The following is a 12,324-nucleotide window of genomic DNA, read 5'->3' as shown; positions in this document are numbered from 1 at the left end:
ATCGGTGTAGAGTTCGTTAAAGCGAAAGAAGCCGTATGGCTAGGTAAAATGAGCATGATGTATATCGCTAATACTTATGCTACGACGAACTCTACTAGAGTTCGTTAAAAATTTATATAGCCCTATAAAATAATAGGGGGTAGAGTTCGTTAAAAAATTAGTGTAGAGTTTGTTAAAGCGAAAGAAGCTATATAGCTAGGTAAAATAAGCATAATATATATCGCTAGAAAGAGATTTATAAGGAGAGTTTAATTTCTAAGTTATAGGTTTATTTTATATAATACAACGTTATTATAGTATTATGAAGTTTAGCGTGGTTAGGGTTAAAGTAGGTTAGGGATACTGCCTATAATAGCTCGTTATGTATATTAGGTTAGGGAAAAGTGGTTACGAGGGTTAGTATATATTACTAAGATATACCTATACGTAAGGGGAAAAACAATTATTAGTATACTATAGGTTTACTAGAAGTAATAGAGTTATTTATATATAATAGCTAGTACCTATTTATATTTTATTAGGAATACTAATAGGCATATATTACTAAGGAGGTTAGTACGTATTTAGTAAGTTATTATATAATAATTTAACTAGCGACGTAGAAAATAATTATTAATAAAGTATAAGAAATTCCTAGGTTAATCTAATAATAAATAGAGTTAGTAGAGTACGAGTTACCTAATCGAATATATCTAATTCTATATATTAAGGAACTAAAGAGCGATAGGGTATAGTATTAGTTATGCTAGTATATAGTACGCGAGGTTTAGGTTATATAATAGTATTATAAAGAAGAGTATAGATAGGTTAATAAGTAGAAGAAAGGTAGCTATATCTAAGCTAAAAAAAGATAACTACGTTAGTTACTATAGATAGAGGGTATTTAGTGCTAGAGGTTATTCTATAGCCACGTAGCTAGTAGTTAGTTTAAGGTTAGAGGTATAGCTAGTATCGAGATTAGTATTATTTAGAATATACTAAGGGTTTATAGTAAAGTTAAAGAAGAGAATTCTAGTTAGGCTACTATATTAGCTATATTAGACGAATAGGATTATATATAGGAATAGTAATATAAAGATAGCTAGGGTATGTGGTGCGTAGAGGAATTAGACCCGAAGAACGAAGCTAATTCGTAGTTATAGTAGGTTAGATAGACTTAGTATTTAGAGGGATTAGAAGTAGAGGAATTATAGTAGTTAACTAAGGACCTGGCTAAGGACGAATTAGTATTAGGTTATATAAGTAAGTAATATTATATATTATTAAATAAGGTATATATAATATGTTAGTCGTACTAGATTAGGTTACTATCTATGTTTGAGATTAACTAGCACGAGGTATCTATATAGGCTAAGTAGCTATTCGAGCTATAGATAGAAGCTGATTCGTGGTAATGGTATAAAGGCATAATATATAAGATTATTTATATTATTTACTATACTAAGTAGTAGTTATAGGAAGAGAGACTACTATATACAATAACGAGCAAGTAGAACTAATATTAGAAAGGGTTTATTAAGGTATATGCCTAATACTAGGCAATATAGGAATACTAAGCTAAGTTAAGCGCGTAAGAAGAACATAAATAGTAGGGTAATAAGAGTAATAGTAGCGAGGATAGTAATAATAAGAGTAATAAGAGTAAGGCTAGGAAGAATATTAATAAAAAAATTAAGGAAAGCTAGGAATCGTACTATAGTATATGTTTATAGTTTATTATTACTATATTAGACTATGTATTAGGTAACTATTAGTATAATAGCGTATTAATTAGTATGTTAGCTATTATAGGAGTTCAGGATAATAGTAGGTAGTAGAGTATGTTAGATTATACGCTAGTATTATTAGCTATAATTAAAGTAGTACATATATTGGTTTTATATTATGTATATAACGAGTACTAGGCTAAGGTATACGCTATTATGGAGGAAAGAGGGATATAGGAGGCTAACGTACGATAATTAGGTATATCTATATTTACGCGTATATAATAATATGTCTATAGGTTTATGACCTATACTAGGAAGGAGATAGATAAGTTCCTATCGCTGATAGATTAGATATTAGAGACCTAGACATATAGCATAAAGATTTAGTTTACGACTATGGCTAGCAGGGTAATTAATTAGATCAGCGACTAGGTAATATTCTGGCGGATTCGATTAACTATAGCTAAGTTAAGCGGATTTATATATGCTATATTATAGGAGGTACGTAGTATTATAACTAAGTTAACTATATATAGTAATAAGGGTATATAGGGTTTGCTAGCTATTATATAGGATAACGTGTACAATAATAATAGTAACGATACTATGGGTTATATATTTATTAAGGATAACTATAATATACTATAGGTTAAGAAGAGAAAGAAGTATATTAAATAGTAGTTAGTTTAAAGTAGGAAGTAATAGAAGTTATAGTTATAGCTAGATAGCGTACTAGTAGATTAGCTAGCAGATAGAGTAAGGGACTAGCGACTAAGGTATCTATATAGAGAGAAAAAAGTAAATAAGTATGGCTATATATTAGATCGATTCTACAAGAAGTTATTAGTATTAATATATATAGTATCTAGGTAACTAGTACGCGCGATAGAGATATTAATAGTATAGATAGAGAATATAGCTAATATAGGGATATAGAATATATTTATTAGCTATAGGTAGATATATTTTATAATAGTATATTATAAGAATTTCTAGTAGTTAGACTAGGTTAAGATTATCTATTAGTTTATATCGCTAGAGGTAGGCAAGTTATTAGTTTAGTATATATAGTTAGTGTTACTATTTTAGTAGAGTATGTAGGGGATTATTAAGAGATTAATATTCTATAGTATATATATATAAGCAAACGAGATTATATTATATAATACTATTAACTAGGCGGTAGATTAGGATATATACTAGAGTAGCTAGTAGGATAGAGATAACCTAGGGCAAGATAACGAGCTAGCTATATAGGTATTCTACGAGGTAAAATAGTTATTAGACTAGGTATAGTATATTATCTAGTAATATAGCGAGTAGGTATTAGGGTATAGGTTAAACATAAGCAGTTAGTAGTAAATTACTATAGTAATATTAAATAGATATTTAGGTACTAAGTACGACCTATCGTATTATGGGGAGAATAGGGAGGATAAGGAGGGGATTAATAATATAGGCATAAGCGACGTATAAGATTTAATAGCTAGGTATATATCGTATATAGTTAGGATAATATATATACGCAAGATATAGTAGGGATTAGGCAATATAGCTATAATATATAAGAAATTTCGGGAGGTTAGCTAAGAATAGTACCAGTTTTTCGATTTTAGGTAGGAAGGGTCTGGGTAATAGATGGTATAGGGTGGCGCGATAGGGGCTACGTAGTAGTAGAGGTAGCATAATAAGTTCGAGGGTAGCTAGTAGAACGTGTGGTTATACTAATTAGAGGCGTTATAGTAGGTAGACATGTCGATAGTATTAGCATATATTAAGGGTAAGGGAGCGACGTTCTATCCTAGGTAGGCGAGGGTAATCGCAGCGATTATGTGGGAGGAGAGTCTAGTAGTATAGGTTATACTAACTAGAGGTAGAAAGAGTATATTATTTATATTACTAGCGTATTATTCGTAGTAGGGCTGGACAGTTATGATTATACTATTAGTAGTATTATAGGAAGATATATATAGCAAGTATATAAAGTATAGAATTAAGGCCAGTATATAGAATAGTAGGATAGGAGTATACTAGGGTAGCTAGGTTATATTAGTAATACCTAAGGTAGTATTTATAGTAGTATTCCGTAGATTTATCTAGCGATTATAAAACTAGTATACGATAGACTAGGTAATAGTAGATAAGTACTATACTATATTAGATAGGTCTAACGAGTTCTAGCTAGCGATACGTGATATTAGCTAGGAAATCGCGTTATAGGGGGTATAGCGTATATTTTTAACTACTATATTATAACTAAGCGAGGAAAAGGAGTTTTTCTAGTAGGCGTATATCTAAACTAACTACGTAATTATGTTTTAGGGCTAGACTATATAGCAGAATATCTAGTATAGGGTAGTGGTTATGGAGGGCGAGAAGGGTGCGCGCGATCTATATAGTGCCTAAGAAGAGGCAGAAAACGATAAGGCGATAGGTATAGCTAGGAATTAGATTAAGGAGTACGAGGAAGGACATGTTATTATATATAGTAGTAGCGTAGTATATATAACTAAATTAGCTAAGAGGTTAGGAGTAGATATATATTATAATAGGGTAGGTATATAGGAAGAAAAGCGACGACGTATGTACGTATAGATAACTACGAAGAGGTTAATTATAGCGATAAACGTATTAGGTTTAGGGATTAATATACTAGACGTGTAATTAGTAATTTACGTTAGGGCGCTATTATAGGTACGTATATTCGTATAGGAAAGTGGCTAGTTAGGGCATAATAGGTAGATAAGGATATTAGTAGTTATTTATAAGGTAATATAAGGTTAGACATTATTTACTATCTCTTATGCAGCGATAAAATGGGGGCCATTTGGGATTCTTTTGGTGGGCGACAAAGTCTCTACAAAAAAATACAGGGGGCCATTTCGAATTCACAGGTCGACCCCATTTCATGATAGAAAGGCCCGCCCAGAAATAAACCCAACCTATCTCTTATGTAGCGATAAAATAGGGGCCATTTGGGATTCTTTTAGTAGACGACAAAGTCTCCACAAAAAAATATAGGGGGCCATTTCAAATTCACAAGTTAACCCCATTTCATAATAGAAAGGCCCACCCAGAAATAAACCCAACCTAGCCCAGGGTTATAAGCAGGTTAGCCAATAGAGCAGCCCCATCGCATCGTAGTCGTCCATCATAAATAAGGAGAGAGTAATGGTATAGAAGATAAAGTTTATATGCGAATTAAGTAAAACCGAGACCACAACACCAATTTAATTAAACGCGCATCGGAGCAGTTAGCCAGCGTAAACAGCACCCAGCGTTAACGGTAATATAGGGGGGGTTAAGAATAGGGGGGACAGGGGCACGGATCATATGACTAGCAGCAAAAGGACAGAGAGAAAGAAAAGGAGAAAAAACATATAGATATAGCATATATATAACAAGACAACCAGTAAGCATACGCCCATTTATCCACGACCCCAGGTTCCCGTTTTTATTTTGCGGTCTGTGCTAGTGGGCAATAGTTCGGGCCAAGGCGGCGACCTATTTAACAAGACACCACAGTAACATACCGACCGTAGCACGCAAGGCCATTTTATAAGCCATAGAAGATATCCCGAATATCGTAGACACACAAGCTAAGTTAGTTAAGTATGAGTTACCCGACCAAGAAGAACCTATCCCATATATTAACCCCCCCCGAACTAACGGATTACGATACCGCACATGCCTATATGTGGCCCGCACGGTATAGGGCATACAAAAACATTGCCGGGAGTAGCATAGGTAGGTTAATGTTAGGAAAGGGGGTCATCGCGCCCGTAGTCAGCTAGCAGACGCCCGCACGTTACCGTAGAGTACCGGCGTACATTGCCAGAGGTTATTTACAGGTAGCCTAGCTAGCCATTAGTTTACGGTCTAGGCAGCGGATAAATAGGGAGAACAGAACAGAATCGCTAGCAGGAGTAGCCCAGATAATTAAGAGAACGTGTAAGTATTTGAATATATGATGAACGACATAGGCATAATATTTGTAGCGATGGTAGCCAACGACAGAATTAGAGAGGACGACTAGAAGAAAGAGGCCAATGCATAGTTAGGCTGGGTCGGATAAGCATAGCATTTAGAAGGATTATATCCGAAGACGTTATTTACTATGGGCGATCTACTAGCCACAGATAAGGGCACGTTACAGCAATTATGCGATAGTATTAAACGGGTCATAGAGGCAGCCAAGCGCGTATGCTACCGTCGGATTATTGGATTATCGACTATGTTTAAGATTAACTAGCGTAAGGCCAGCAAAAGAGCTAGCCGGCTATTCGACGTACGAATAGAAAGCGATTTATGGGCACAGTACAAAGAAACGTAGATATAGATCACACGTATCATATACCGCGCCGAGTAAATCGACGACGATAAGCGGCCACCATATATTATAATAGAGGAGTAGGGTAACGCATAGGACATATAGGAGAACAGCGCCTAGGCACGCCATGAGGCCATATGTAGTTAGGCACAAGAGGAGACCTAGATAAGATGGGATCGTATATATAGAGAGTTAACCCCCGACGACGTAAGTAGCATCAGCAGCGTGCGCAGCGCTAGTACATCGGGCACTAAGACGGAAGCAGTAGACGATAACGAGTTTGACTAGCAAGGGTTAGTAGCGATAATACATTTGTTAGACCACGACATTAAGGACGACGAGTATAGCAATACTATCATCAGCGCCATAGCCATAATAGGCATTAAGGAAGGGGGCGGGTAGTATAGCCCGTTAAATTACACGCCGAAAATGTTGGCCATTATCAAGGTAGCACGAATAATGGCAGTGTATAGCGCACACCAGGCATGGCAAAAGGACATCTACCGCGTGATTGCGGCGGATCAGGCGCGCCCAGCGTCCGGGAGCAGGCCCGCGGTGGTGTTAACGGAGCAAGACGCCAAGCAGAGGGTAGCGGGGGTATTTCCGCGCGTGCGCAAGATAATACGCCGATTCATGACGCGAATTGGGGAGGAAAGCGACCAGTTCCCAGTGCCAATAGAATAGATATTAGAGGCGCGGACATACGGGATACATATCCAGTTCAACACGATAGCGTCGGGCACGGTCGATTAGTAGGGTAAGATATTACGTTTCCAAAAGACAAAAGTGGATATGGCCTAGTTGGCGAGCATATTCCATAGGATGGTGGACGAGGCGCGGACCACGTTAGAGGAGTTAGCATTATTGGGTAAGGGCGAGATTAGGCAGTTACTAGCAATCCCGTAGGCCAGCGTCGAGGACGACAATAGCGAGTAGCGGGAGGGGTATTGGTTTTTAGCCGACGAGCGAAATAAGTGGGCGCGGAACGGCGATAGGTTTGTGATGTAGCAGGCCGTGGAGCAGGAAGAGCATTAGCACGCGTGGATCACGACGAAGCGAGGATTACGGCACCCATTACGAGAGCAGGCCGTGCAGTAGTACTAGCGGGGGGTCGATCGATTCCGAGAGGTGATATGGTGTTTGATACACATGACGTCCGGGCAACCAGCACGAGCGAGTAAGTCGTTGGAAATCCAGTTCCAGAACACGCGCAACGGCGGGGCGCGCAACATATTCATCAGCCACGGGCAGGTCGGGTTTATCACAGCATACCACAAGAATTTCTAGCAGACCAACGAGGCCAAAATCATCCACCGTTTTTTACCATATAAGGTAGGGGAGTTATTAGTGTGGTATTTATGGTTAGTATTACCATTTTAGTAGAGAGTCCAGGGTATTATCAAAGGCGCGGGGCGTATAAGTGTATTTTTATGGGCGGCACAGGTGTTAGAGGGCGGGCCGGCGGAGGACGAAGGGTACCATAGCGGGAGCGACCAAGAAGACGATAGGTACGAGAGCGGGATAGAACAGTCGACGATATCGTGCGCATCGACATTGCCGGCGGATTGGCAGGATTAGATCCGGGAGCGCAAGTGGACCACGGATCGGGTGCGACGGGCGATATAAGGGTATAGCGAGCGGTATATGGGGAGCCGTATATCGATCGTAGGGTAGCGGCATATAGCAATCACGATCGCGCGACGGTTTTTAGGCGTTAGTACCAAGGGTTCGGAAGGGTATGAGGACGAGGACGGGATCGACGACGACCTAGTGGATTTACAAGCCAGGCACGGATCGCACGTGGCGGGCATAATATACGCCCGGGACATATTCGAGAACACAAACGGGACAGTAGCCATACGCAAAAGGTTCCGTTCGGTCAGCGAGCGTTAGCACTGGTTATTTACGTTCCGGGGCGGGCATACGGTATAGCTAGGGGCTAAGCGGAAGAGGGAACAGTACGAGGGTGATAGGGGCGAGGCAAAGCAGTAGCGATTTAAGCAGTTATAGTACGTCCACATAGCCAGGGCATTATAACAGATAGTCGGTGCCAGGGCACGGTTTCGGGGCCAGCAGGAGCAGGTAGTATAGTCGATCGTGTAGGGCAACAGGACAATATTATAGATCGCGAGCACAGGCGAGGGCAAGAGCATATCGTTTATATTACTAGCATATTATTCGCCAGACAGCGTCACGATTATGATTATGCCATTAGTAGCATTATAAGAGGATTTGTATACGCGATGCTAGGCCACGGGTATCACATCGAGCGTGTAGCAGAGCGGTCGGGGCATGCTATAGAGTAGTATTATATTTATAACGCCCGAATTAGCATACACAAAGGGGTTCGATAATTACGTATACTAGTTATAAAAGCAAGGCATATTAGACTAGGTAATAGTAGACGAGTGTTACACATTATTAGACGCGAGCGCGAAGTTCTAGCCGAAGATAAGGAAGGTCGGGGAAGTAATGTAGGGATAGGGCATATAACAGGTGTTTTTGATGGCGACGTTAGGACCGGAGGAATTAACGACGTTTAGCGAGGTAGCGGCGGTAGACATGAGGAAATGTCGTATATTCTAGTCCCCGATAATACGTAGGAATATTAAGTATAGCGTGGAGGTAGTGAGGAGCGAGGATAGCGTGGCGCAAGCAGGCAGGGTCGCGCGCAAGGCTAAGGCTAGGCAGGAAGAAGCGGAGGACAACTGGGTACGGGAGATTATAGAGAGATGGCAGATAGGCGACGGCGAAGGGCGAGCGATTATATACGCGGGCACAATTAAACGGGTTCGAATATTAGCGGCGAAGTTAGGATACAGCGCATATTATAGTAGTGCCGATACGCGAGATAGCAAGAGCCAGATAATAGAGAGTTAGAAGACGGAGGAGTAGGTAATTATGGCCACAAACGCGTTAGGGATAGGAATCGACGTGCCAGATATACGGTTAATGGTACACGCATGGATGCCGTGGCATATACGGGATTTGGTACAGGAGAGCGGACGGGCGGGGTAGGACGGAGGACGGAGCTAGTCGGTAGTAGTGGGTGGGCCGATGATGGATAAGACCGCGGAGGATGGCCCGTGGGCGCAGGAGGCGGCGACGGTGGAGTACACGAGCAAGAGACAATGCCGGCGGATCACGTTAGACTAGGTCATGGACGGGAGAGTAGACTAGGAGGAATATGGCAAGGTAGAGGAGGCGTACGATGTTTGTAGGGAGGTAGCGACGGTCGTAGACGGGGAGGAGGCGGCCGAGGCGGCGGCGTGGGCGTATAACTAAGTAGGGCTAACGTTAGAGCGCCAGGCCGCCACGGCACGGGTTGCCAAGTGCCGGGCGACGACAAGGCGAATAGAGGAAGCACACGCATAGAGCAAAATAGAGAAGCGGTTAGAGGAATAGGCGGGATGGTGCGTGGTGTGTTGATTAGTAGGCTAGGCGGGTGATCATGAGGAGGCAGATTATCAGAGGATGGAGAAGGGCAAGATAAGAGAATAGGTAACAGAGGCGAGGGCAGGGTTAGAAAGAGAAGTATGGACTAAGCGGTGGATAGAACGGTTTAGTAGATGTTAGTGGTGTGGGTTACCGCAGAGGATATACAAGCAGTAGGAGGCGGTCGAGGGCGATGAAGGCCAGAGGCGAATAGTCAAGGGTGGCCAGTGCTAATATGGCGGGTTATTAGTTCGGGTAATCGGGACAGCCATAGGTATACATAGATCGTAGGTAGCCAGCAAGGCAGGAGCAGAGGTAGGGATAGTGGCATTTTACTAGTGGATGGGGAAGAGGGTAGAAGTGAGAGAGGGTATGGAGAGTAATCAGATGTGCATGTTATTAATATGGATAGATTAGAAGGTTAAGAATCAGCAGGACATAGGGTAGTAGAAACGTAGAGGGTAGGAGAGCAAAACAGAAGTAGAAGTAGAATAAGCAGGATAGGATTTCGAGTAATCATGATTAAGGTTCAAGGTAGTGTTTAAATTGGCAGTATTTATAAGTAAAGAGGAATATATTGGGGTTCATAGCAGAAAAAGGTCAAAAGTTATAATTTATAGTTTAGGGGAGAGGTAAGTAACGTTATAATAATATTTAATATAGTTTTAGTATTATGAAGAATTTAGAAATATTAGGTGTAGGGTAGCGATAAGTTATGTTTACGAGCGAGCATAGGAGATAAAGATTATATAAGGAACACGATTTAAATTATAAAAATAAAAAAATTCGTTAGACGGTAAGAAGGGTTTAATAATACGGGTTAAAATAGTTAGGGTTAGTATATATAGAAGTGTAGGTCCGATAAATGAGATTAGGGCGGAGAAGAAGATAAAAAAATGGCATTAGGGTACGAGTTAGGGAGTTTAAGGGAGACGGGTTTCGAGCAAAAGTGCGTATGATGGCGGCAGATGGAGTAGGTTATAGAGAAGAAAATAAGAGTTAAAGGAGAAAAAGTAGGGAAATAAAAGCGAATAGTTAGGGTTAGGGACAGACAGAATAATACAAGTAACCGCGATAAAAAAAGACGTTTTAGGCGGTTTAGGGTAGTACATATAATAAAGTGGTATAGGTTAACGCCAACGACGGCATAATAAACATATAGGCGCGTAGAAAGCGGAAAACAGAGGAATATAAGTGGCGGGTATTATATCGTTTAGAAAGCAATTAGTAGTAAATATATAGTAAGAATTAAGAGGATATATATAGTAATATACAGGATAAGGACGAGAAGGTGGTTTAGTATTAGAATAGTTATTACGTAATAAAGTAAATAAGTGTATAGGTTTAGGGTAATAGAGGCACAATTTAGCGTTCACAGCATCATTATTATTATTTTAATAACGGACATTAAGGATATTATAAAATAGGGTAAAAGGGAAGTAGGAGGGTAGTAAATGAATAGAAGATAGACGATAAAAGTATCGCATAGCAAAAAGGTAATAATAGGGTAGTTTTTTTAAAAAAAAAAGGGAAAAAGAGATAATAGGTTTACATTAAAAAATAGAGTTAGAAGAATATTTTTCATATATATAGAACGTCACGGATAAGCATCATATCGTTCAGCATGGCGGGGGCGAATAAGAGATTAAGGTACAGGGTAGCGTCAGATAGGAATAAGAGTCGAGCGTACAGATATATAGGCAGTAAGAATAATTAAGGGGGTATATTTACGGTAATAGTAATTTTTAGTTTAAATGATCAGGGTGATAAAATAGGAGGATTAATAAATCGATAAAAGAAGAGTGGTGAAGTAAAGTTATGCGGAAAAAGGGTAGACGGGGTTCGATAGGGCGATGAGAAGATATAGCAGGGGTCAAAGGTTAACATAGGCGAAGAGTTAGGGTGCCGTTTTTATAGAACGGAAGAGCAGCGAAAGCAGGAATCAAGTTATAAAGTAATCGAAATTATAGAGGCGTAAGGGGTAGGGGGGGTAAAGAGGAGGGTAAGTATAGTAAAGAATTTATTAGAGGAGAATAAAAGTAGTTTATAGGTAAGGAAGAGCAGATGGATATAATATAGGCGACGTACGTAAGGGGAAGGAATAGAGGGGATTTTTTAGGGCTAAGTTCGTTATAAGGAGTAGAATAGAGAGTAAGTAAAGGAAAAGGGTATAAAGGAGAGATAAGCGGGAAGGGGTAAAGTTTGTATTTTTATTAGGGTAGAGTTAAAGTTTTATATTATAGATAATAAGTTTTTTAAGGGTTAGATTTTAAGGAGGGTTCAGTTTATTTAGAAAGATAATAGGGTTAAAATAGGAATTAGGGTTTATTTTATAATATTTTTAAGAATTTAAGAAGGGTTTTATAGGTATTTTTAGAAGTATAGGTATATTTATTTTAAGGCAAGGGTAAGTTTTCGTGTTAGGGTAAGGTTTAGGATGAGGATTAGGGTGATAGTAAGGGTGAGGATTAGGATAAGGGTGAGAGTAAGGGTAAGGATTAGGGTGATGGTGAGGGTGAGGATTAGGATAAGGGTGAGAGTAAGGGTGAGGATTAGGGTGAGGATTAGGGTGAGGGTAAGGGTAAGAGTTAGGGTGAGGATTAGGGTGAGGGTGAGGGTAAGGGTGAGAGTAAGGATTAGAGTGAGAGTAAGGATTAGGGTAAGGGTGAGGGTGAGAGTAAGGGTGAGAGTAAGGGTGAGGATTAGGGTGAGGGTGAGGGTGAGAGTAAGGATTAGGGTGAGGGTGAGAGTAAGGGTTAGGGTTAGGGTTAGGGTTAGGGTTAGGGTTAGGGTTAGGGTTAGGGTTAGGGTTAGGGTTAGGGTTAGGGTTAGGGTTAGGGTTAGGGTTAG

General features: G+C 40.0%; 1 protein-coding gene across 1 annotated transcript; it reads left to right on the top strand.

The window, feature by feature from the left end:
* Positions 1 to 6,498: 6,498 nt before the first annotated feature.
* On the top strand, positions 6,499 to 6,723 carry V2A60_007259 (uncharacterized protein; the record flags this gene model as incomplete). The annotated part of the gene is made up of 1 exon (XM_083258544.1): positions 6,499 to 6,723. The coding sequence occupies one exon, from the start codon at positions 6,499 to 6,501 to the stop codon at positions 6,721 to 6,723; it is 225 nt and encodes a 74-aa protein (XP_083114670.1).
* Between the last annotated feature and the right edge of the window lie 5,601 nt (positions 6,724 to 12,324).

The sequence above is a fragment of the Cordyceps javanica genome, chromosome 5 (assembly GCF_051103115.1).
Source record: "Cordyceps javanica chromosome 5, complete sequence".
Classification (NCBI taxonomy): Eukaryota; Fungi; Ascomycota; class Sordariomycetes; order Hypocreales; family Cordycipitaceae; genus Cordyceps; species Cordyceps javanica.
This window is presented reverse-complemented; position numbering and strand designations above follow the sequence as displayed.